Here is a 26507-nt window from a genome sequence, read left to right on the forward strand (position 1 = left end):
CACCCCTACAGCCAGCACCACCCAGCAGCCCTCCTTGGTCAATCTGTCACGTCTGCCGCCGTGTCAGAGCGCTTTGTCACAATAACCCCAGCGGTCACGCTGAGCCTTTGAAGTTAAGGTACACAAACATTTTGGTGCCTTTTCCTTAAGGGAGCTGCTGTTTCGGCCTGTCGTCCTCATCTCTGACGTGACACCGTCAGGATTGATAGATCCATCCATTTTAAATGATCCGTTCAATTCATCCCCTCTGGTCACTTCAGGACGCTGTATCCGTGTGCACTTCGCTTTTGAAAACCAGTAAAGCATGCTCTAGAGGGGGCTGATGTGAAATGTCTTTGTTTCAGCTCTCAAGAGCTCAGGCAAACATTTGAGTTTCAAGTCACGTGGCTCCCCATCCCCTTAAATCAGAGCCCCCACTTCAGATGAGTCCCCAGCTTCAAAGCGAAACTTAGACACCCCCTGCTTTTATGTCCAAACTTGGCATTTCACGTGATTTTGACAAAAGAAGGAAGAATAAAAATAAACTGAGAAGAAAAAGCCTGCTGGAACTCATTGCAGCTGAGCCTTCACCCCAGCGATTAGATGGCAGGAGATAAGACGGCGATGAAGCAAGCTCGAACTCCATGCTCCTCACAGCACCGTGCACCAGTTGGATCTGGACCTGCTGCACAGCCCCGCTGGTGAAGCCTATTTATGCGATTTTAAAATGAGACCAAATCAGCTCGCATGCCTTTTGCTCCTTTTGCAAGGAAGCGAGGTCCCAGCCTTCCCCGCGGTCTCGCTCCACGTTGAACTCCTGCCAGCTCGCCCCGTTCCCAGCAGCTCGCTCCCTGCTGATTTCTGTCTGCGTCTCCGTGCAAAGTGCAACGAAAGCTCTGAAAACATCCCCAGCCCTCTGAGTGAACATGCCAGCGTGCAGAACTCCTGTCAGCTCTCCTTTCTGCACGTGACAAATGCAGCAGGACTTTAAGCCATGCCGTTGCTCTGCTGGCTGCACCAAGTCGATCAAACGCTTGCCCTAAAAGCCCTGAAAAGTTTCCTTTTGTGGAAATTCCCAGCAGCACGTTCCTCCGAGTGCAGGGCTCTCTGGCTGAAAATAGGCAGAAAATAGGTCTGGGCTTTCAGAAAAGCTCAAACACCTGCAGCCAGACAACATCGCTGCAAGCAGGAGGGATAAATTCGTCCCCGATGTCCATCCTCTCCTGCATCTCACTGATGGGTTTTCCCTCACCCCGTGACCCTGCCAGAACAGCACTGGGGATCCGTTTGGCCCCGTGCTTTGCAATGACTCATGAATGAGCTCGTCTCCTCTGCCTAAATGAGACTTGGCAGCTCTGCACTAAGTGCTTCACGTTGTGTTTCTGCCTAGAGGGACTGCAGGGCCCGAGGGAGGGCTAATGGGCTGTAATCTCACTTTCCACCATTGTGCTGCCCTACAAAGTCTAGCCCAGGCCTTGCTCTAGCTGCTGCTCGGTGGCCTGTATGAAATGAGCTGCGGCTCTGATTCCTGCCGCTGCCGAGTGGCTTTCCAAGTGCAAGGCCACCCAACAGTGATCTGGAGTCAGCAGACAGGGACAGAGCAGCACAGAAAGTCCACACCATTCCCATCAGGAGATGCCCCATCCCCTCTGGTTCGTACAGGGCACCATACAAGGCCAACGGGATTCTGGCGTGCATTAAAAGGAGCGTGGCCAGCAGGTCGAGGGAGGTGATCCTCCCCCTCTACTCTGCCCTGGTCAGGCCTCACCTGGAGTAATGTGTCCAGATCTGGGCTCCATGGCACAAAAAAGACAGGGAGCTCCTGGAAAGAGTCCAGCGGAGGGCCACAGAGATGATACGGGGCCTGGAGGAAAGGCTGAGAGACCTGGGTCTGTTCAGCCCGGAGAAGAGAAGACTGAGAGGGGATCTCCTCAATGTGTACAAATACCTGAGGTGTGGGAGACAGAGAGATTTGGCCAACCTCTTTTCAGTGCTCTGTGGGGACAGGACAAGGGGCGATGGCCACAAAATGGAGCCCAGGCAGTTCCGCACCAACACGTGAAAGAACTTCTTCACGGTGAGGGTGACGGAGCACTGGGACAGGCTGCCCAGGGAGGTTGTGGGGTCTCCTTCTCTGGAGATATTCAAGGCCCGTCTGGACGCCTACCTGGGCAGCCTGCTGTAGGGAACCTGCTTTGGCAGGGGGGTTGGACCCGATGGTCTCTGGAGGTCCCTTCCAACCCCTACAGTTCTGTGATTCTGTTAGCACAACTGCAGTCAGATCCAACACCTTCCCCACCAGCAGATCCGCATTGCTCCCTCCGTGGAGGAACCTCACTCCTCCCTGCTGATCCCTCGTGTGCTCTCTTTTGGTTTGCTTTTCCCCCGTGCGGGCTGCAGGGGTGCCAGGCTTTGGCCTTACCCTACAATTTCATTTCCCCACTGCACTCTTACAGCCGCTGCTGGCTTGCCGTGCTGGCCAGGACCACAGCACCCCGCTGCCCTGCCTTCACTCAGCGTTTTCCTCAGTGCCTAGTCAAACAGGTAGGGCCAGAGCGTGCTCCAATTTGTAGTCTGGAAGAGTGAAAATAAACTACAGGGCTTCCCACCGTAACTGCCCTACAAGTACAGGAAAACCACGGCCTCACAGAGTGGGAGGACGGGACCTGTCTGTGCAGATGTGGGGTTTGTAGCCTGTCCTAGAGAGCCACTGCAAAGAGTCAGAGTGTTGAGCTATGTTTGACCAGTATGGGTATTCCTGGGGTATAACCCTATATAACTGTAGGGTTATACAGCATTTATACATCTGTGGGTGATAAATCACCGGGGTGGCAGCAGCTTTGTTGCCTCCAAAGGTCTGGCACTGCAACAAAACAGCAGTTCACGCCCAGGCTCCTTATCAAAACTCAAGCTGGAGGAAATCTTGTTAGATAAAGGCAGCGGCCTTCCTCTTCACCTAAACCTAACCTTCCTGAGCTGCTTGAAGAACATTTTTCACAAACCTTGTGGCATCTTATTTCTGACCAGAAACCTCAGATCCAGAAGCAAAAATAATGTTATCCTTCTCCCTGGGCTGAGCCTGGGGAGGAGTTGCTGGAAATGAGAGGTTTTGGTCTGGCTGTAGCATTAGTTTAGGATGCTCAGTCCTGGTTGTCTGATCTGCTCCGAGATCTTGGCAGGTAGCTCTGCCCTTCTCTCAAATGAGTGACTGCACACCCCTTGTTCTTAGGGCTGTTGTGGAAATAAGCTTGCGAGGCATTCGGGTACCTGTGAGCAGTAATGGCAGAGCCTATAAATACCCAGGAATATTACATTAAAATGGTACTTCTGTGGGTGCTCTCAGTATGAGGCTCTCCCTGTGCTGTCTTCATTTGCAGTCTTAAATTAATCTTAGAAATACAGCGTGCAACAGGGAGACATTTTCCTTCCCTCATTATCTCCTTGATGTGCAAACAGAGGCAGAGGATGGCTGGCATCTTAACCTTAAGTGCCCTACCCAAAGCCCCACAGCAAATCAGTAACAGAGCCACGAGTGAAGCTCGACGTGGTGAGCATTCAGCCTTTGGTCCATCCTTAGTTCTTGTTAGAATGATCTCTGCTTTCTGAGGATGTGAAAGAGTGCTGAAAATCCCATCACGGCCGGCTTTCCCTGTGCTCCCACCCCGTGTTAGCTCCAGTGGGAATGGATCATGTCCTGATATGTGGGTGTCCATCTTCTCCTGATTTGTTGGTGCTGTAACACATCACATACAACCAGAGATGAGAATCTCTTCTGGCTTTGCAGAGGTGAATGGTGATCCTACGGAGAGGTTCTGGTGGTCTCTGGTGGTCACTGGGTCTTCACCACCCTCCCAAACAAAAGTTTCCGTGCAGCCTTGGCACGGCGTGCCCACAGCTTGCTAGGTTCTGGGAAATGGAGATCCCAGGTCGGTGGCCATGGAAGCCAAAGCTAATTGGAGCTCAGCAGCTCGAGGCTTGCAAGATTTGGGCAGCGGGCTGAACTCCAAGCTCTCTCCCAGGAGGTTCGGTGATTCAGAAGCCAGTTTCCAGATGGGAGATGGAACGGCAGTCATCTCTGCGTGCAACGCACAGCATGTTATGGACAGCGAGCTTCCTCCTGACTCATCTTCCTCCTCGTTATCGTGGTTTGTTAGCCGAGGCGAATTCAGCAACCAGCACATAAAACAGAGCTCAGAACATAAGCCGGTCCTTAATTCAGAAGAGGCAGGAGGGATTTTTTTCATGTGGACAGATGATTCCATGATGGCTTAGTGAAAATTTCCTCACATTTCTCTCTGAAGCACTTGCAGATGACCTCAGTCGGAAATGGGATGCGGGACTAGAGAGCTCTGGGGGTTGTTCTGATGTAGCAGCTGCTATTTTAGGGTGATCCAAAGGCTGTACTGGTTAGAAAAAGGGCTGGAAAATTCTTATGGCCACCCAAGTCACCATCACATGCAGAGTTCGTCCTCGCAGTACTTCTAGGGCTGTCACTGAAGGGCCATCCCCATCAGCTGTGATCGATGTGCTTCATCCTCCTGTCTATGTTCAGTACTCCCAAGATGCTGCCAGCAACACAAAGCAGAGATAGATGCAAATAGATACGAAGCAGAAAGAGATGGCAATCCACTGACCGTGGGGTTTGGATGGCAGAGGCAAGGCAGCCACTAGGACTGGGTGAGCCTGCACCCAGCCTCTGCGCTCGGTGCCACCAAGATGAAGTCTTTTTTCTCCTGGGATGGGTTTTCTTTTCCCTGGAGGCGCCTAAATTGTTGACTGGTGGGGTACAGTGGGTGACTCCTTGTCCCAGCACGGCCAGTTCCCGAGCTGGGGCTGGCTGTTTTCTTACTGGAGTAATGTTATCCCTCTGGAAAAGTCCCCCAGGTAGGTGCGTTGCATGCTGCTCATTAGTCTGGACCAGAACCAGAACATGTTTTCCTGCCAATGTTTTCTTCCAGCTCCTCATGACAGCCCGTTTAAGCCACATCCTCACGTTGTGCTGGTCCAGAGCTCATAGTGGATTTGGAAAGACCCCTCCTGGCTTCCTTCAGTTGCTAGAGGTGGTCTTTAGCCTTCAGGCTTTGCAGTTGATTACGTTAGCATTTCTGGAGGTTTCTTATTGTGTGTTCTAGCACAGTGAGTCCATAAACAGTTTCTTTAAGAGGCAAAAATGTCCGTGGCAAAGCAGAGAAAGTCACAAACAACAGCAAGCCATGCCAGAATTGCACCCACTTAAGAATGTGAAAAGTGCAGCAGTGGATGCAGTGCCAGATTGCTTCTATTCTAGTAAAATAATCCGAGTTTGCCGTGGAGGCCCGTTTCCTGCCACAGGGAAATGACTCCTTGCTTCTGTGAGCTTTAAAGACGTGCTAGGTAATTGCTAACTCTCGTGTCCCTGTCCAGTCCAAGATCCATGCTGCAAGGAGCCTGAGTGAGATTGCAATTGACCTGACGGAAACTGGAACGCTCAAGACCTCAAAGCTGGCCAACATGGGGAGTAAAGGCAAAATCATCAGCGGCAGCAGCGGGAGCCTTCTGTCATCAGGTAGGTCCTTCATCCTGTAACGAGAGAACGCGGTGGGAAGGGCCATGGCTATAATGTCATGGGGAGCTGCCAGAAGCTGCACTGCAGGAATGAAAGCCACTTCCCTTCAGCCTTTCTGCCTGTCCAGGTGTCAGTTTGTCTCTCGGCGCATTGCCCCCCGACCAGCACAGGCCACAGCCTCCCCCCTGTCTCGTTACAGCTGCTCCTTTCCTCTTTGGCCCCAGGATGCCATCATCAGCCTCTCGCTTCCTCCCTGTGTCCTGGTCTCTGTTCACAGTCCCTGCTGTGCTCACCCAGCTCGTCCCAGGCTGGTTGCTGTCCTAGGCAGACGTGTCCGTGATGCAGTCCCCAAAGAGCAGTGGGGAAGCAGTCAGCCAGTGCAGCTGACAGGGGAAACTGAGGCCGTGAAAGAAACTCAAGAGGAACGGAGAAGGGACAGAGCTAGAGCATCAGGAGAGAAGGAACAGGGAAGGGGAGTCTGGAACTTGTCTATTTCTTTGAGACTTATCTGTCAGTCTGAACAAATGCTAAAACACTCCAGGAGCAAAAGTAAGGACTGGTAATTTGCAGAGAGCTCAGAGCTGCTCCGTGGTGAGCTCTTCAGGAGGGCAAAGTTGCAGGTATCAGTCTAATTAGTAGTTCCAGTCAATTAAATGCCCTCTGCTAAGTGTTACATCGAGTTATCGGAACTGACTGCGATGAGATCTGTAGCAGCAGAGGATAACCTCCTCGTGCTTGCCAAGGACAAGGTCTGTGTAAGAATGCACGTGCTTTAAAACTGAACCCACAGATCAGCTCTGCATCACCATACCCTCCGTGGCTCTTAAAATCCACCCTCTCCTGCCTGGAAAATATCCAGAAAGGGGTTAAAAAACGTGCAGTGCTTCCTGAGCTCAGCCTGCTGTGCGATTCCTCGCCCTGCCTGCAGACAGAGCTGCCTTTCTGCTCCTTAGGTCCCCCCGACACAGCACACAACCCCCCGCCTGTACCTCCCATGGCTCCGGGAGCGATGCGGTAGCCGAGCAGCTCCTGGCCCGGCGGCGGGTTGTTGGAGCTCTGCGTTTGGCATTTTTTCCAGCTCTCCTGCAGGAAAGTAAATAGCGCTAAGTACCCCGAGGAAGTTCGAAAGGTCTTTCCAAGATCTCGGCCTCCTGGGCACCATTCCCAAGTTTGTGAAAGCTGCTCGGTAGTAATCCTGTTTCCATGTTCACACACTAACTTGTAGCCTCCCTACAAAGCACGTGGCGGCCTGCTTTCTGCTCTCACACTGGCAGAGAGCAGCAGCCAGGTGAAAGCCAGCAGCAAGCCCAGAAAAGCTCTTGTAGGGCCAACACCTGTGCGGACAGAAGTCCCAAACGGCCACCTGCACGTGCTTTTATTTCTGTATTTATTTCTGCTCCCTGCTCAAACCCATTCTGGCTGGGAACAGGGTCTGTGGACTCAGCAGGATTGCAGTAGTGACCAGACCCATGCAGAGGTCACTGAGCAGAGGAGTCATTTCTTCTGGCCTGCGTAGGTGGATGACCCTACACCGATGCCTACTGAGGACTTTGTGAACCTCTGTTTGAGTTGAGGTGCTGCCAGCAGGCCGGGAGAGCATCGCTCCCTCTGCGTTCCTGCATTCAGAGCTGCCTTTTAGCTCCTACCAGCTCTGGGGGCAGGACTTTCCCAAAAATGTTAAGGAGCACCGCAGCGCCTGCAGCTCTCTGTGCCTTCTGGAGCTAGAAGCACGCTCCTGGGGGTAGGGAAATGCAGAGAGGAGACATTTGTAGGGCAGATACCAGGGAATAGGAGACCCTGGATGTCTTCCGTATGGTCACCCAGGAGCTCCTTCCCTCGAGCCTGGCAGAGGTGACCCAACCCCGTCCCAGTGGGTGGGGAGGGGCACTCAGTGCTTCTCCCAGTGGGCACCATCCCAGCTCCATCCCAGCTCTGGTGTTTCCTCCCATTGTGCCCACATTACCAGCGCCCAGCCACAACAATGAGGGGTTATCGCAGCACAGCCCGTGTGCCGGAGAGAAGAACTGCAAATGATGAAGTGGCCACAGTGGATTTCCAGGCTATAAATACCCCGAGTGACTTGAAATCACACGGGCAGAGCTGAATCTGTCGCTCCTGCCCCCACTTCCCTGCTCTTCCCTGTCCTTTTCTCCCGGAGCCGTTTCCTCCCTTCGTCTTGCTCCTTCTCAGCGTCGCTGCCATGCACCGAAGCTGCCGTGCCTCCCCTGGGTTTGCAGCAAGACTGCAAGGAAATCATGGGTGTTGCTTACAGCCAGCACGTTTGCTGGCCACAATCCCACTGTGCAGGGCTTTGCAGCCACTGCCCCACGTCACTTACAGTCTCAGGACACAGCAGAGGGGAAGTGGAGCCTGCTCCTGGAGCAGTGACTTCGTGTGGGCACAGCGATTCGGGACCAAAGCCCGAGCTCCTCCGCGTTTTCCAGGCCCTCGATCTCAGTCAGTGTCCACTGCAGTTGTAAGCTGGATCCCTGATGGCCCCAAGCTCCTTTCTTACAAGCTCACCTTTTCATTTCCGTCCTCATTTCAAGGCTTAAGAGGCTGCCCAAAACAGAGGGCTGCCGGGATGTATCTTTAGGATCTTCTGGACCTTTTCTGGGTGTACGGGGCAAGATTTGCCTCCAAATAAAAGCTCTGCGGGCATGAACCACGATCAAACCCAGCAGATAATCATCGGGGTGAAATCAGATGAGGTCTCAGGCGGATTTATTTTCTTCAGAGCAGTCTGTGCCGTAAGAGCTTTGCAGTGATCCTAGCCAGCAAGGAGTCCTGTTATTGTTGACCTGAACCCCAAACCGAGCTGCCCGCAGGATGTCTGAGCACATCCTGTGCGGAGCAGGGCCAGCCGGGCTCCCCACGCGCCACGGAGGAGGATTTCCTATTTGTCTGGCAGAGCCCGGAGCCAGCGGCCAGCTGAGGCTGCTACGTGCTGACATCCTGGGGCCGTGAGTCAGCCCCGGCTCTGGCATGGAACAAAAATGGGGAAACTCCACTCCCTGCTCCAGGGACAGCCTTCTGCGGGGACCTGGATGCAGTGCCAGCACACTGGAGCCGACAGCAGGATGTAGAGTGAAAGGTTTGTCATACCTAGAGGTGTTTTTTCTGGAGCAGGAGACACAAAGTAAGAAAGAGAAGAGCTGGATGCTCCTCCTTCGCTGCTGCTCAGCCACCTTGTTGCATCTTGTCTCCTCTCGCAGGTACCAGCACCAAGCCTCAGCAATTTCTGCTCTTCAGCATCCCGTCTGTCCTCCCCGTTCATCATTCTCACTTACAAATAATTACAAATGACACATAATTTTCTTCCACCGGGCTGCAGGAGGTGGAGAAAATGGGGACAAACAGTGAGCCACCGGCAGGGCTCTGCTCCACAAACCTGTGGCTCGTGTTGCTGGGCTCCTTCCCTTCGACAACCTTTACAGCAAAGCTTGTCTTGGAGCAGGCACTTCTTAACCAGGAACCCTTGTAGACCCGGCCAGACACAGGACATCGCCTTGGTGAGATTTGTAAGTGTATGGACTCGTTTCGTGACCCCATTGATGTCACCAAGACATCACCAGGATGGGTCAAGACCCTCCCAACATCACCAGCATCGGAGGGGTCTGAAACCAGCCCCGTGGCACTGGTGGAGGAGCTCAGCTGTGAGCTGTGAGTTGAGCAGGGAGGACCACGTTCTCCCCGCTTCACAGCTCCTGTTCTCCTGAACGTTGGTGGAAGAAGCTGCCCAGAAAGGCCAAGAGGGTATCAGAAGATGCATAGCTCATCCACAAAGAAACAGGGAATTGTGTGGGTGCTCGGGACACCAAGACCTGTGTGCTGAGGCAGGAAGAGCACGTACAATTTCCTTGGCTTTGGAATGAGAGGGACCAGTGCGCCCTACCTGGTGTGCTTGCACAGCCCTTTCTCTTTTAGGGACATCAAATGGTCCTGCAGAAGCATGTGGAAATGCAGGATTTGCTAAATCTTTACACAGCCAGTGGAAATGAGGCTGAATAATAATATTCACAGAAAAGTTTCTCTGGATTTCTCTGGATTACTCCATTAGGAGCTAGCCCTAATGGTGGCAGCTAAAATACCTGAGCAAGCCTCCCAGTCAACCCTTTCTGTTGCAGCAGGAGCTCCTCACATCAGGGCTCATCCTTCACAACGGGTTTTTCTCAGCCCATGTTCCCCTTTGGGAGGTGCAGGGCAGCTGTGACTCAGTGAGCATCGGATTTAATAGGGCTGATTTAAGGTCGTAGCTGCTCGCTTGGCTTGGTTTGTGCTGGTCTCCGATCATGTCTTCGGTTGTTTTTTTGTGGTCTTCTGATTTGTTCTGACATTTTGGGGTCAGTTAGCATGGGATTTAGAAGTGGGTCTGTGGTCACAGCCTTGCTCGAGGCTGGATTAATACATTTTTATAAATAAAGAGCTTCTAATGGAAGCTGCAGTAGAAAGCCCTGTTCTCTGCGATTTTCACAAGCCTCTCACTCTGGTGTGATTCTCTTGACTGATCAAGTTTGCTTTTCACCCGTCAGAACAAGCAGAGAATCCAACCCATAAAAACCTAGCGATACACCCCAAAACAGGTCAGCTGTCTTGGGCAGAAACCCCAGCCCCAGCCTTCTCTTCAGGAATCCTGAAGAACGAAGTCCTGCAGTTTGCCTGAGACATCACCCAAGTCAGGTACAGTCGAGCTCACAAAGTTCATCATCACAGGGCATGATCTTTGAGTGTGCCTTAAACCTTCACTGCTCTAGAAGACTTTGTGATACGAAGAATTAACCTGAAATAGGTTAATTTGAAGTGCCTCGTTAGTGCCAAGAAGGAGAGGTCGACTGGTTTCAGCAGCAACCCCACCACTTAACTCAGGACATGGCAGTGCTCTTCCACATCTCCCCCAGGTCCTTTCCTTTCAGGCAGCGGAGGCAAAAATGGCAAAACGTTCACTTAGTGAATGTCTGGGCAGGGTTTTGACTGTTCCCATGTTTTTAAACGTCTCAGCATCTTCGTAGCTGCTGTGGCAACCAGAAAATGTGAACAGCTTTTAAAAGTAAATCAGAGGCCGGCGTGGAGGTGGGGAGCAGGGAGAGGAAGGAAAGAGGAAGAGCGGTTGAAAGGAAAGAGTAGATCATTAAAGTTGTCTTGAAAGAAAAAAATAAATAAATGAAAAAGGTCGAAACATCTGCTGGAATCACGAGCAGCTGTGTTTTTTTTTTTGCCAGGGCTCAGCAGATTGCTGGCAATTAGGTAAAGGAATGGAGCGGATCAGCTCTCGCTAGGAGCTGCGCACCAGGGTTACCATGAAGAAGCACTAAATGCTGGGGAGGGCTTCCCCTGCCAGGGTAAATACACGGCTCCTCCAGGAGATCCTGCGACGTTCCTGCGGTGCAGCTGTGTTTGCAGGGTTTGGTTTTATCGCTCTGTGAGTGCCAAACAAACCCAAATGAAACGGGGGCGATCGCAGCAATAAGCAGGCACGTTTCTGTGAGTTTGTCCTTCTTTGCTTGGTGATCTCCAACCTGGCTGATGTTTGGAGAGCCTTCTTCCACCTCCCCCCGCTCCAGGACAGACCAAGAAATGGTGTAACAAAGGCAGGCAGCATTTGGCAGAATAAGTGCCAGCTGTTTTCCTGCATGAAAGCTGCAGAAAATGGTGGTGGAAGAGACCGGTGAGAGGCTTTGCTCCCCCTGGGCCAACGCAGAGCTGGTTTATGGCACCGGCTGCCTTCCTCCTCTGTTGGTTTAGAGCAGTAGCAATGAAAGATGAAGCTGGAAGCACAAATTTCACCCTGGTTTGCTGCCAAAGCAAAGGATTGTTTCTAGTTTCCTTCCAGCACTCTGAAACGGCAGCAGCATGTTCAACCAGCTTGTGCTGAGCATCTTCACCCTACGCTGTGAGACCAAGCTGCAAGGACCTCTACAAGTCCCCCCTGACTCCCACCCTACAAGTACACCCAAACCTCGATATAGCATCCTTTTGTATCTGACTCCTGCAGAAAAAGTCCTGCTTTTTCTGTGCCATTGCTCCAGAAAGGCAGGGGACAGCCCCAAAGTCACCGGGTGCTGGCACCAAGGACCCACTGAGCACCAGGAGGAAGCCCTTTGAAGCGTTATTGAGTCAAAGGCTTCTCTGCAGGCACAGATCCCCCCCCAAGAAGTTCCTGCAGGGCTCTCAGATGGGCATCCAGCTGTCTAAACATTGGTGTCCTGTGCATTGTAGGTGGGTTAGAGTGTCCCACGGGCAACCCCAATGGGTCTCAAGGGGTCTTGTGTCATGTCTGCCAAGGCGAGGGTTCAGAAATTTGTGCAACCAAAATTTCCTCGTTGAGATGCAGGAACTTGGATGGCAATCGAGGCATCGCCACCACCCCAAATACAAAAAGGAATCAGGAATCCCATTAATAAGTTCCCCTGAAGAACTGAAGTTACAAATGCTGCCGTGACATCTGAGCAGCAGAGTCTTGACTTCATTCTGGAGCCATACCAGGACTTTCTTTGCTGGAAGTCGCTGGGTAATTGCCACTTGAAAAGTCAAGCCATCGGGACCCCCCATCTAAATATCTTGACCTACCTCTTCACGAGAGGCAGCTGCTCTCCTGGAAGCACCGGCGGGTTGTTGCTGTTTTGGTTTTGTTTCACAGCTTAGCGTGCATCTTACAGGAAATTCGCTATAGCATTTCATCCCATTACTTTTTTTTTTTTTTTTTTCATAAAGCAGACACTTCCAGCGGATTGAATTCAGCGTTTGCTGCTGGGATAATTGCAGCCCTTAAAGAAGCAGCCTGTGTTGTCAGATGGCTTCTCCTAGGCTCACTTTCCCCATAACTCATCTCCAGGGCTTTGTAAAATGTGCTGTTACTGGGAGCTTCCATGGGAACGGCATGTCTTTTTTTTCTTTTAGGATCTCTACATGAATGATTTTGTTGTTTTTATTTTTCTGCGTGCTGATTACAAACATCTTTGTGTGCCCCGCTGTCCGGTCTCTGTGAACTTAAGCACTAAGAGCCTGCCCTAAACAAACACGGCTCGGTAACACCTGCTTCGTGTCCCAGCCCGATTTCTTTCTGGAAGGAGCGCATCCAAGGCTTTGGTAAAATTACAGGCGCTCCAGATGTGTGCGCTGCTGTCAGCTGCCCTAAGTGAAATCATTGTTTATTGACAGGTTCCCAGGAGTCAGACAGCTCTCAGTCCGCCAAGAAAGACATGCTGGCCGCCCTGAAATCCAGGCAGGAGGCTTTGGAAGAGACGCTGCGCCAGCGCTTGGAAGAGCTGAAGAAGCTGTGTCTCCGAGAAGCGGTAGGCCACGCGTGTTTTATTGCTCCCTGCACTTCGTTCCTTGCATGCATTTTGTTTGGAGGTGGCGTGGGGGCAGAGAAGCAATTCCTCTTCCAAAACCCGTGGTCCAAAAGCTTCAGCAAGGTCCAGCTGTTTCAAATCCGGATTGCAGTGTCACGGGGCATTGTCCTCCAAGGGGAACCCCAGGGCTACCTGGTTGGTTTAGGGCTGGAGGGTGCTGAGCAGCCCCGGCTGCTGTTTGAAGATGTGTTTCAGATGCATTCAGACAGGCTTCTTGCTGGCTTTGGTGGGAATATGCTACCTAAATGTCAGAAGAAGGCTGTTCTGTGCACTCCTAATCACTCCTCAAATACTTTTGATTACATTTTCCAAAAAAAATACCTGCCCTTGCACTCTCTTCATGGAGCAGGCTGGACTTTCTGTGCTTTTCTTCTCCCAGCATACTCTGTTGTACAGCACTTGAGGTCTTTTCTGCTCCGTGTAGTTCCCTTCTCCATGTAGATCCTTCAGGTAAGCCCTGGCACTGCTGGAGAGGAAGGGCAGATCCTATGAAAAGGGACCACTGTGGTCACCCTGGGGATGGAATTCATCCCCATAACCATCCCACTCACCTGCCTCTTCGTTCTGGGAGTACACAGGAGACTGATTTTCTATTTTGGGATAGCAAAATCCTGCTGCAGTTGCGTGTAGAGACACAATTCAGCAGCAGCATACACTCGGGGCATTCAGCAGCCCTCCCGTGTTCACCAGGCCTGCAAATCTGAATTTAACAACAAACGGTGATGTCAAACACGACGGGAAGCTGGCTGCAGACAGCGGCACCGAGATCTCTGAGCTGCTGATTAATATTTGATGTGTACCTTGCCTCTGACAAAAATGGGGGAAATAGGTCACTGATTCAGCTCTCGTACTTCAATTTGTTGGTAGTTTTAGTGCCACCAACACCTCACAACAAAGAAATTCAGCAGGAATCTTTGCAGCTCCAAATTCCTCTTCTTTATTCACCACGAGCAATCCTTTCAGCCAACTCGTGCTGATGATCCAGGTCAGGAGGAGGAGATGCAGTCTCATAAACCCCTCGAGCACAGAGCTAAGATCACCCGCAGCAAGCAGTGAGATGTTTTGGGGGCTGCAGAACGAGGTCTGGAGCAATTTCCCACCCCAAGGTAATGCTGCCTGGGGCTAATGCCATGCAGCACCGTGCATGGAGGGGAAGATTTGGACAGGAGCTCACAGCCCCATGCCTTTTAACCTCAGCCCCATCCACGCTGAGCAACTCAACCACATCCCAGGCCAGATGGGCTGGCCAGAGCCCATCTGTCAGCACCTGAAGAGCTGTTGGAAATGTTTCTGCTTTCCGTGGATGAGCCCAGAGGGGCAGCTGATGGGCACTTGGGACCTGACCCAGTCTTGCAGCCCTCATCCATCAGCAGCCTGCAGCTGGGAGGGTTCCTGCCCGTGGTCCTATGGCATGGGAATGGCCAAAACAGAGGGGGAAAGAGAACCAAGGGATGAAAAAAGGGTTAAAAGTGGGGGCATAATCAAATAAGCATGGCCAGAGCCATTCCTAGCAGTGGCATCAGGTTACTCCAGGCCATCAGCACTCCGGTTACTTATTAATTTGGATTACATTTCAGGCCTGTGCCTGTGAATACTTTGCAGCTTATGGAGGCAGCCTGGTAGCCTGCATTCATTTTGTTCTGCCCCAGTCCTGAGCTTTTTACGGGAGATGTTAACCCTTTCCCTGCTGCCCTGCTTGGTGTTACCTTCGGGGTTACAAAGAAAATAATCCTTGCTTCCCTCAGCAAGGGAGACACGAAGCTGTGCCTCCACGCAGTGCCTCGAGCCCCGTCACACCGAAGGGAACAGGATGCAGAAGAAAAGCTGAAATAACCCCACGGGGCTGGGCAGACAACCCCAAAGGGGACACACGAGGAAAGAAAAACCCCATTAAGGAGTGGGGGGAGAGGCTGGGGCAGGCAGGGGCCTGAGCTCGGCGCTCACACTAAGGTCAGCCGCTGCTCTGTGGGACTGGGATGATTTCGGTTGCTCTGCCAGCTGGATCCTCTCAAGGCTGATGCCAAAGAACACAAAGGCCTTTTGTGTCCTTCATGGGGAGACTGGGGAGGACAAGGAGCCGGGCTGTTCTCCTCACGAGGCTCCTGCCTTTTTTTTTTTTGTAGGCATTTGAATGCTTTTAATTCCGATGTGTGTGGCTGTATTGTGCAGCCCAGGAAAAAAAAGTATAAATTTTTTTAAAAAAGCAGATTTAACATCAGTATTGGTGCTCGCTGCTTCCACGGATATTCCTCAGCAGGCTTTGCTTCGGGTTTTGAGCAAACCTTTGCAAACGACCCCAGCAGGCTGACAAAGCATCGCCTCATACCCCTCCAAAGCTGCCCCTGCCGTCACCTGGCACCACTTCCAGCGCCTCTTTTCCCCGCGTTCCTCCCGAGCACATCACGAAGCAGGTTGGGAATGGCTTTCCTCTGCAGGTCGTAACCTGCACAGCTGGTGCCAGCGGGGCTTTCTGGTGCAGCAGGCACGTATCCTGCTCTCAAGTGTGCTCTCCCCCCTTCCAGCAGCAGTCCAGCACCGAGCACCTCTTTATTTTTCTTTCCTGCGAGCCCTGCAGCGGAGATGAAAGCCTGCGTGCTGCGATCTGCTCAGCCTCGGGCCCCGACGCCCTAGGGATGGGCACCACCTACGAACCTGCACTGGGCAGGCCACAAAATCCGTATTCATGCACGGGTTAAAGAAAAACACCTCCCCACCCTCAGCATCAGGTCCCGGACCGCAGGGTTGGGTGCTCTGCTGGGTGTTTATCAGCTGGCTGGGCTGGATCTGTCATTCTACAGCCAGGGTTGAAGGGCTGTGGGGTGTTTTGCAGGGACAGGACTCTGCTCCCGGGTGGCTAACAGCGTTTTCTGCTTGCAGGAGCTGACGGGAAAGCTGCCACGAGAATACCCCCTGGATCCCGGGGAGGAGCCACCTATTGTAAGGAGAAGAATAGGAACTGCCTTCAAGCTGGACGAGCAGAAAATCCTGCCGAAGGGAGAGGTGAGGCTTGGTCCTGCCCTTCCAGACCCCTCGGGGTCTCTGCGACACCCACTGTGCATCACGGAGAGCCAAAATGTTGTGGTTGTAAACGACCACAGTTGGTCACGGTGCCTTTTTTTAGTTCCCATCAGAAAAAATGAAGCAGAGAGAGGATTGTTTCCCTTAGGCCAGGCTCAGAATAAAGCTCAAACCCTCCGGGCTCAGCCCTGGCTGTGCCAGAGGTACCAGGAACAGCCGGGGTGATCAACCAGGAGCACATTAGGAGCCCCCTGAGCCCTCCGAGCCCTGCTGCTGCCCCGTGGCGTTGTCACAAAAATGCAACTTGCTGTCTGATCCCAGTTCAGCTCTCCCCTAACAGAGGGGAAAAGCATCGCAGTTCCCCATCGCAGCCCCGCAGCAGCAGAAGGAAAGCATTTTGCTCCCCGCTCCTCAAACAAAAGAGCCTTCGTCCCTACCTATGGGGAGCTGGAACGATGTTTTGCTAAGTTTGCCAGGGAGTGTTTGTTCTTTTCCCTCGCTCCCACAATGTGCTGGGTCAGTGCCCTGAACCGTGGCTGTGAAAACAGGCCCGCAGCAGCTGGGAGGCGGGACCGGATTCACAGAAAAGCCATTGTCTGCGGAGAGGCATTTGTCTCAAGACACTTGTGTGTACTCCAGTTTTGAGTTTCCTTTTTATTTTTGTAAGAGGAGAGGCTGAAGCTGGTGTGACCGCGTGGGTTAAGGCTCGGCTCAGGCAGGGAATTAACTGTTTGGCGTTTTGTTGGCGTTTTCCTCCGGCTGAAAAAAAAAAAATAAACAGCTGGAGCTCCTTAGTTTGGTTCTCAATGGAGCCTGGGAGAGGAATTCCTCCCAAGTCAAATATTCATGAACGAGCACATTTAATTAAGCTTTTCAAAGGGAGGCACAGCGTAGCTGAGTTACTCCTAAAAGCCCTGCAGTCTGTTGGCTGCTCTGCTATAACCCGATCCCCAGCTTCCCCACATCTCTCCTGCTACGAGGCAGCTTTTGGGGCCGCTGGGTGAGGAATCTCCTCGCTCCACTGCGAGGCTTGGGTTGAGCAGCAGGAACGGCACGAAGGTAAAGCAGCTCCTCCCCGCTGCAGGCACCCTGCCTTTTGGCAGCAGCAATCCAAACACGCTGACTCAGCTTCCCTCCGTCCCCTTTTTCATCTGTCAAACTTTAGGACTGCGTTGAAAAGCCTAAATTTCTGTTCTCAAAGAATAATGTTGGGCTGTGTTTATTTGGCTGCCGGTTTGAGAACGTTTAGAGAGAGGCCAGTGTTGATTTTCGTGGGCTTTTCAGCAAGTGCAAACACTGGAAACTCCATTTAAAACCAGGGTGAAATTCTTCCCCGGTTCCATAAATCCAGGACTGAAATTACCAGCTGTGACACGGACCTGAAGCAAGGCACTTCCATCCGAAGGTAGATGATAGCCCTCATCTCCTAAGGCCTTATTTATAGGGGCTTCGCTGGATGAAAAGAGACAATTATGGCTGGGAAGAAAATTAAGACCTTTTTTTCTCAGATATTCTGAGTGATTGAGCAGTGAATCAGTGAAGGGCTGAAATGACAGCTCACGCCAAACTCCCAGTAACTTCAGTGAGAGCTTTGTCAGAGCGTGGACTGCAGAGGAGGCTTCTACTGCAGTTCTTGGTGATCACCTCTACCAGGTCCATAATTCCCAGCCCCAGGAAGGCAGCGAACCAGGCTGCAGGCCTTAAACCCCCCTTCCTCAAATTCACTTTTAATAAGCTCGGCATTGGTAGAGCTTCAAAGGGCTCCGTTAAAAAGATGGGGGTGGGCTCAGTCTTTCCAAAACGCTCATTGTAGTTTCGAGGCAACGCTGGCTCACCCCGACAGCAAGGAGCTTTTTGCAAGCCAGGAGCCCCGAATACAAACTTGAGGGAATGATTTCCACCTGATTAATTCCCACAGCATCCGTCCTTGCAGCGTGTGCTACTGCTAAGAGAAAGGGTTTGGATTTGCGTGACGAGGATCTCCACAAACACGTGTCTGAACACCCACAGCTTGCTAGAAGAACTTGGCTTTTTTTTTTTTTGCCCAGTTTTGTGATGTATCCTGTTCCCCTTTCGAGCAGACCAACGCCAAAAGCTCCGTGGAGCTGGGCAAGGCAGCCAAATTCAGTACAGATAGCGAGTGCCTCTGAAGATCACAGCTTGGGGTCCCGGTGCAGGCCAAGCCAAAGCAGCTTCGGCATTTATTGACCCAGATCCTTGGGCTTTGGAGCATGACTACAGAGCAGTAGGTAGCTTCCAGGGGACACCTGTTTGCATTTAGGACTGTATCAACTTAGCATTGGATATACAAACCCTTTTTGGCACGCAGGCAGCCTGCTGCTAGAGGCTGATTGCTCCGAAATCCCCTTCCTGGCTCGTAACTGGAGGAGGCAATTTTCTGGGGCAATCAGTTACGGCAGCCCGTAATTAGCTCAGCTCCTGCCCTCCCCAGATTTTAGCAGCCGTGCACCAGGGAGGAATGAGCCCATCTTCACCTTCTTCTTTAAACCAAACGGGTCAGTGGGTGCCAAGCCTGTTGAGAAGGTTAAAATCGTAGCTTAGCAGCTATGCAGAGCTCTGCTATCAAACAAGGCTTCAATATGGAGCTAGGAAAGGGAGAAGGAGCGAGCAGGAGGCAGAAACTCCCATAAAGTGGGTGGGTACACTTAGGGAGGCCCTGAGATGACAGGAGCAGCACAATGGTGGATGCTTTCCCTGGCCGTGTTCAGGGGGAGCTTCCCAAGAGCCAGGCCAGGTGGGTTTTTTGGTGGCAGCCCCAAAATCTGCTTCCATTTTCCCAGGAGGCAGAGCTGGAGCGCCTGGAGAGGGAGTTTGCCATTCAGTCCCAGATCACGGAGGCCGCCCGGCGCCTGGCGAGCGACCCCAACGTCAGCAAAAAGCTGAAGAAGCAGAGGAAGACGTCCTACCTGAACGCGCTGAAGAAGCTGCAGGAGATCGAGAACGCCATCAACGAGTATCGCATCAAGTCGGGCAAGAAGCCGACCCAGAGAGCCTCCTTGATCATAGACGGTAAGTCACAGCACCCGCAGCACCACCAAAGGCTCCATCTCCTGTTTGGGGCACGAATTTCCCTTCCCTCCTCTTCCCCCCCATGTTCTGGAGGGCTCCAGGGGTGCTGGCAGTCGGGCTGTCCTTGCCCATAGCTTCGTGCTGTCAGATGTTTGGGTTTCCAGATGCCCAGAGATGAAACCTGCGTTAGAGATGTGCTGGTTCACGGCACAAGAGGCAGTGTCACGCTGTGGATTACACACACGTCCCCAAAGCAGACCGTGACGCCTTTGTTCACCTATAAACTCGCTCTGTTAACGTCTCCTCCAGAGCGGTGCTGAACAAATGTAATTAACGGGAGCAGATTGGGGTGAGCTCTCTAGCTGAAAGGCATCTGTAAAATCAGAGTGGGAGCAGGGGCATCGCTGTGCTCAAATACTTTCTTCTTTTTCTTTTTCTTTTTTGTTTTACAATATAATTCTCAGGGCACTTCATGGTTTACTGGGTTGTTGATGGGTTTTTCATGAAATCCATTAACTTGCTGCTGTCGGTCTTTCTCCCTTGCTGATTTTGCCCTTTCCCTTTGACTTGCGGAGTTGTTTTTTGTTTTTTTTTCCTGTGCCTTTGTACCGGGAACGGAGATTAGAGCTGCTGTATTTGTGACCTGGGTACCAAGCTGCACCGCAGCCTGGGATAACAGACAGGATGCGGATGGGGGAGGCAGCCCAAAGATGTGTGCCAAGGACACCAGAGCTTCTCCATCTGCTGCTACAGAGGATGCTCAGGAAGCGTTTCCCCCAGATCAAACAGAATTGGTGCCTAGCGTGGGCCTTCAGTTTGATCGTTGCAGAAAGGCCGAGATGAAACCCAGAGTCTTAAAGCCGAGCTCTTCAGCAGATAGCAATCTGGCTGATGCCCCGTTGCCATTTCACATCCTCTGGGGGATCTCAGCTCTCTGTTGTGACTCACTCTTAATCCCCGTTAATTGAAAAGAGTTAGCAGCTCCTCGAGCGGCAGCCTGCTGCTGAGAGCCCTGCCCTGCAGCTCTGCCCTCTGAGATGGAGCGTGGGCTGAGCCGGTTATTTCTAGGAAGCTTCTTGCCTTAGGAGGCTGTGAGTCAGTGGAAGGTGACGGTGCCATTCACCCTGCGATTCTCACGACCCCCTGACCATCTTTGTTTTCTTCTCCTCAGAAGGAAACATCGCCAGTGAGGACAGCTCCCTCTCGGATGCCCTTGTTCTGGAGGATGGTACGTTGGCTGCTCGAAAGGGCAGGAAGGGAACGGGGAGGGCTGTGTGAATTCCTGATTCACGCTCCAAACGGAGCAACTGATCTGTGTGATGACCCACCCAAACTTCCCAGTCCCAAAACCACCCCACCCTGCCCCGTAAAGCACCGCTGGAACCGAGCGTGCCGCACAACCACCACCTCTTCCCCTTCTTCTCTCCACAGAGGACTCCCAGGTCACCAGCACCATCTCCCCTCTCCAGTCCCCGCACAAAGGCCTGCCGCCCCGGCCGCCCTTGCACAACAGGCCGCCCCCTCCGCAGTCGCTGGAGGGCCTGCGCCAGATGCATTACCACCGCAACGACTACGACAAGTCCCCCATCAAGCCCAAGATGTGGAGCGAGTCGTCCCTGGACGAACCCTACGAGAAGGTGAAGAAACGCTCCTCCCACGGCCATGCCAGGTGAGCCGGCTGCCTCCTGGCCCTGCCACGCAGGCGTCTCCTTCTGGAGAGGTCCTCACAAAAGCCATCCCTCGGCAAAAGGAGAATTCGGGGCTTTTTGGTTAACATGACATAAAAAGTAGGCTGCAGTCACGAGTGCTGCCTGGTATCTCGCAGTAATGAGGAAGGAAGGACAGGGGATTGTCTCAGGGCTGTGGGATGTGACTCAGAGCAACATCTGACCCCGCTCCTGCTCACCCCAGGAGATCGCAGGCACGTGCCTGAGACCCCAGGTGAGGCAGGGAGCCTTTTCCCCAAATTCCACCCCAGGAACTGAAGTCGGGTGCTTGCCTTGCAGCAGCCACAAGCGGTTCCCCAGCACCGGGAGCTGTGCTGAGGCAGGAGGGAGCAGCTCCCTGCAGAACAGCCCCATCCGGAGCCTTCCCCACTGGAACTCCCAGTCCAGCATGCCCTCGACGCCGGACCTACAGGTGCGCAGCCCGCACTACGTCCACTCCACGCGGTAAGTCCTCCCAGCACCGCAACGCTCCCACCTCACTTGCCCCGAAATAATCCTTCCCCGAGGATATCCAGTAATTCCCAGTTCAGGAAAGGACACAAACCAGTCCTTTTCACACCAGAGGCTCACGTAGCGCTGCCAGCAGGAAATCTGCTGAGCTAAGATCCTGAAATCCCTTCAGATCAACGTGATCCTGCCCCTCATCCCCCCCCTCACAGTAATGGAGCTTTTCTTATGTGATGTTTCATCCCAGTTGCTGCCCTACAAACCCCACACAGCCCAACTTCCAGAAGGGACGCGATGCTGCTGCTAAACTGCAGTGAATTCCTTCACGGATCCAGCTGGAGATAACACATTGCTTCCTTTCCCATCGGAAATGTTGGGTTGTGTTAATTCTCTCTCACAGTGGCATGTAAAATGTTTGCACGGGTGTGATCTCCCGGGGAAAGAGGCTGTACAAAGCAATCCCAAGGTCTGCACACTCGAGGATCCAGGTGGCAGTGGTGTAAGCCAAGGGTTGACAGAAAAAGGCTTAAAATCTCAGCGTAAGGGAGGTGATTTGATATGCGTGGCCCAATTTGCCTGCTTTTTAGCAGGAACTGTTCAGCTTCGTTGTTTCTTGCTCCCGTGGCAAACCCCACAAACGCTCAGAGAAGCAGAGCTGAGCCAAAGCTGCGTGCTGCAAGCTGTCCTGCCCTGAGGGGTGCTGCTAACCGAGGCCCTGGGTTGTGTTCATTACGAGCTTTTGGCTGAAAGCACCTGTCAAGAGCACGATGTTTGTTAAGACCAGAGCTGAGCTGCGTGAGAAACCAGCCTGGCACGGGGCTTGAGAAGGGGCCTGGAGCAGGTGGGGGCTGTCTGGGTGCTCAGAACAACCCAGCCTTGGCCGCCTGTCGTTTTTTTGGGGGGGTGTGACTTGTCTGAGCGCGGCGTTGCTGCTCCTGCAGCGGGTGGCTGCAGCTCTCCGAGCAGCTGGGATGAATGGAGACCACCCAGGCTTGGCCACAGATCCAAGCCCTGGAAATTTGCGATTCGGGACGGGTGCCTGGATGGCTGTCACCCTCTGACAGCCCTACCCAGCAAAAACCCAGCTGCTTCCCAGAGCTGGCGTTCTCCAAGGCCACAACTGCTGCGTTTTGGGGCTAAATACAGCCAGTTTGTCTGTCTGCCTGCCACTAATGGGAGAAACACCCGGGGGATTCACACACCAGGATGGGGCTGGTTCACCCCCGCAAAGCTTGAGGTCCCCACGGCCTCAGACGGGAGCAGCCACCGAGGAATTGGGTTTGGGAAGGGTTTGTGTCCCACGTGATGCTGCAGAGTGAATGCCACCACCAGGGAGACCGGGCAGGAGCAGGAGCTGGACCTCACTGCCCCAAGCCCACAGCAGGGAAGCAGTTGTCCTGCCGCCCCTGAAAAGGTTCAAATTTTCGGTGTTGCCTTGCTAGCGAGGCCGGATTGGTGCATGGAAGGGGAGAGGGAGCGTTTTGTCCTCGTGCCTTACCAGCTTGCCTGTCTCCCTGGTGCCCGCAGGTCAGTAGACATCAGCCCGACCAGGCTGCACAGCCTCGCCCAGCACTTTAGACACCGGAGCTCCAGTTTGGAGTCGCAAGGCAAGCTCCTCGGCTCAGAAAACGAGACGGGGAGCCCCGATTTCTACACCCCAAGGACTCGTAGCAGTAACGGCTCCGACCCCATGGACGACTGCTCGTCCTGCACCAGCCACTCCAGCTCCGAGCACTACTACCCCGCTCAGATGAACCCCAACTACTCCACCCTGGCCGAGGACTCCCCGTCGAAAGCCAGAGAGCGCCAGAGGCAGAGGCACAAATCGGCGGGCAACCTGGTCTCCTCCAACTCGGGGAGCATGCCCAACCTGGCCGCCAGGAACGGCACGGGGCACCACCGGGTCTACCTGCACAGCCAGAGCCAACCCTCTTCCCAGTACAGGATCAAGGAGTACCCCCTGTACATCGAGGGCAGCTCCACCCCCGTGGTGGTGCGCAGCCTGGAGAACGACCAGGAGGGCCACTACAGCGTGAAAGCACAATTCAAAACCTCCAACTCCTACACGGCGGGGGGGATGTTTAAGGAGAACTGGCACGGGGACGAAGCGGACTCCGTGCGGCTCACCCCGTCCCGCTCCCAGATCATAAGGACTCCGTCCCTGGGCAGGGAGGGCCACGAGAAGGGCTCGGGTAGGACTGCCGTGTCGGACGAGCTGCGGCTCTGGTACCAGCGCTCCACGGCCTCCCACAAGGAGCACAGCCGCCTCTCGCACACCAGCTCCACGTCCTCGGACAGCAGCTCCCAGTACAGCACATCTTCGCAAAGCACCTTTGTGGCGCACAGCAGGGTCACGAGAATGCCTCAGATGTGTAAAGCGACGTCAGGTGAGAGCCCGGGGAGGGGGCGGCGTGAAAAAATGAGGCGTGGGGAAGGTGAAAAGTTACAGGGGGAGCCTCCCAGGGCCCTCTGCCCGCCCCGAAAATGTTTGCCCGGTGGCATCGCCGGGCTCTGCTGGTGTTTGGCTTTCCCGTGGGACTCCAGTAGCTGTGCTGAGAGCGTTGTGAAATTCAGAGTGCTCCAGTTTGGGCAGGAATTTACCTCCCTGTCACACACAGAGCTCTGCTGTTAATATTAACCAGGGAAATGGTCTGAGTCCTGAACCTGCAGACACCACTGGGTGCTGTGGAACAGGCCAAGGTTAAATATTTGCTGGCCATCACTCACCAGCAGACAATCCCATCTGGATGGATCAAGGACATGCCAAAAACTTGAACCCAGATGGGAGAGCTGGTTGAGCAGATTCAGTGCCATGCTTGCCCCGTGCCTGGCACCGCTGCCCCAGCCTCACCAGCCCCTTGGAGCAGACCAGGAGCTCACCTCGGGGGCTGCTGGCTGCGGGGAGGAGATGAAAATTTGTTTAAAAGCGCCCTTTGGCAGCAGCTAAGGAAATGAACAGCGCAGGAGGGGGGGCCAGGTAGAGACACCCATCGTGTAGCTGGTTTAGCTCTAGGTGGGAGGCCTGCTGGACTTCACGCTGTCCTTTAAATGAGGATTATACTCATAAAGTTGGAGGGTGAACTAAAGTTGGAGGCTTGAGCAGATTGGCCGGGTGGATTTCCAGCCCGTGACACACACACACAGCAGCTCCGGGCAGAGCTGCTCCTGTCACACTTTGCCAGTTGGGTTCTCCCAGCTGGACGTGTTCCTGTGGGGCTGAAGCGCCCTGACCCTCGCCCCCTCACCTCACCCTTTCTTTTTTCTCCGCCCTGTGGTTGTTTTCCAGCTGCCTTACCTCACAGCCAGAGGAGTTCGACGCCATCGAGCGAGCTAGCGGCCACGCCGCCGGGCAGCCCCCACCACATTCTCGCCTGGCAGACCGGGTGAGTGTCCGCGGGGCTGGCTTTGGGACTCATCTCCTTCACTGCAGGAAGCCAAAAATCCCATGAGCTTCAGGAAAAAAACCTCCCCAAACACACAGACACACTTTTTCCTACACCCAGTGCTCTCCTCCTGACCAAAACCTTTGCTCTGAAGGCCTGGCGAGGCGCCTGCCCTATTTGTGCGTGCAGCAGCCACGTTTTCCTGCTAGGTTTTCCCCAGCAACGTGACCAAATGACCATTAAGTTCCTCTTTTTTCTCAGCTACCACTAACTTCATGCACTGCACCAAAGCATGAGTGGTTCCCTGCATGCGGGCAGCCACTGCTCACATCAGTTTGGGAATTGGGTTCTTTGGCACCTCTGTGAGAGGCGAGGAGTTCAAGGAGCAAACAAGAAGCCTGTTGTGAGCTCCCATGGGTTTTCTCTAGCAATCTCCTGTAGTTCTGTCCTGTCACGTGAAATACAGCTCATCTCCAGATCCTGTCTAACCCAGCATGTCCCAAATTTTTGCAACTCAGTTGAATTTGCAGAGAAAGCTTCTCTTTCTCTTCTCTGTGAGATAATTTCAGGCTAAAATCCTCAAAACACTACAGGCCCTGGCACAGGAAAACAGGTCGGATCCCCTGAGTTGTGGCTGGGGACCCGTGGAGTGAACTCCACCAACATTTCACTCTGCAGCCACTGAAAAAAAACCCTCACCTGTTTAATTTCTTTGGCCACCTGCGGCCAAGTTTGCCCTCTGGTCTTATTCCAGCACTGCCCGTGACTGCACTTTTAAAATGGAGATGAGGCGAGCTGTAACCACGAGCCCTGCAGGCCCTCGTTGAATTTTAAATTCACCCCGCTGACATCCAGCCTCACATGGGCTCTGCGTTTGCTCCCAGCTTTAGAAGCAGGGAATTTTCCAGGTCCCATTTCACAAAAAGCCAGGGTAAGATCAGCGAAATGGCAGCGACCGTGCCTGCACACCGACATTTCCCCTATTAAGGGTTTGAAGCTAGGCTCAGTCTCCGTCTCCATCCCAATCCTAAACCCTTTGAATTTCTCCATGGTAAATACCCAGGAGTAAACCTGGCTGGCAGCCAGCTGAGAAGCCTGTTCAGAAAACCCCAACTTTTCCCATTTTCCCATTCAGGAGCCCTCCTGCTCCCCATCTCTCCCAGCAAAACACCAAAATCTTAGCTGGCAAACGTGAAGTCACCAGGATTTATAGCTCAGGCCCTGCCCCAACAACCAGTGCAGAAGGAACTGGAGGCAAATCGGTGCCTGCTTCACGCCAGAGCTTAACTCCCCAAACACATGGATAAATATGGCAGGAGCAAATAGAGCTCACCATGAGAAGCACAACACAACCTCCCCCACCCCACAGGAACAGGTTGTTCCCTCCCAGCACCAATTAAAAGATTTACAGCTCTCCCCGACGTGTTTTTGTGTCGCTAACCCTTTCTCTGAAGATGATTCACCAGCTCGTTTCCCCGCTGGATTAATAAGCTCGTAACAATGTCCGTGTCACTTCTTTTCTTTAACATTTCCTCTCTCCTCTTTCCTCCTTGTTTTTTTTTTCTCCGCTCTCCTTTGTTCAGAGAAGCAACAGACAACTCACCCACTATGGATGAGTCTCAGTCTCCAACCCACCAAAGTACTGATGAATAGAGGTATAGTAAGGGAATGTTTTGTTCTTTCACCCCTCTGCCCTACAGCCCGTGGGCCACGGCCACAATGCAAAGAACCAACCCCCAGAAGCAGCCTTTTTTTAGTCGTGTGCCTGTTCGTTTGGCCTCAAAGCTTCCTTCGGCTCTCGGAAGAACAACTTGAAAGCATCTCGGAGCCCTGCCTGTGCCTCTTCAGCGAGTTTGTGGCTGCTGGGCTTTTTTTCCCCAGAGAAAGAGGGCTTCTTCCTCGCCCCAAACGGGCTGGGGGCCAGCAGCGGAGGCTGAGCAGACACAGGGAGCGGGCAGCAGGGATAAATTCATGGCTGGGGATGTTTTGGAGCAGCGTGGGGAGGCTCTGGGAGCACCGTGGTGGG

General features: G+C 53.2%; 1 protein-coding gene across 2 annotated transcripts in view; it reads left to right on the forward strand.

Moving 5' to 3' along the window:
- Positions 1–26134, forward strand: part of FRMD4A (FERM domain containing 4A) — a gene marked incomplete at both ends in the record, with an annotated part of 344634 nt that extends 318500 nt beyond the window's left edge. For both annotated transcript variants that reach the window (XM_084306545.1, XM_084306544.1), the window contains 10 exons: positions 5383–5524; positions 12683–12816; positions 15754–15876; positions 18696–18924; positions 20096–20152; positions 20356–20593; positions 20931–21095; positions 22626–23485; positions 24385–24481; positions 26065–26134. In XM_084306545.1, the coding sequence (XP_084162671.1) occupies positions 5383–5524; positions 12683–12816; positions 15754–15876; positions 18696–18924; positions 20096–20152; positions 20356–20593; positions 20931–21095; positions 22626–23485; positions 24385–24481; positions 26065–26134 (2115 nt within the window). The remainder of the gene's footprint in view (positions 1–5382; positions 5525–12682; positions 12817–15753; positions 15877–18695; positions 18925–20095; positions 20153–20355; positions 20594–20930; positions 21096–22625; positions 23486–24384; positions 24482–26064) is intronic.
- Between the last annotated feature and the right edge of the window lie 373 nt (positions 26135–26507).

This window comes from Netta rufina (assembly GCF_964035555.1).
Source record: "Netta rufina genome assembly, chromosome: 1".
Taxonomy (NCBI): domain Eukaryota; kingdom Metazoa; phylum Chordata; class Aves; order Anseriformes; family Anatidae; genus Netta; species Netta rufina.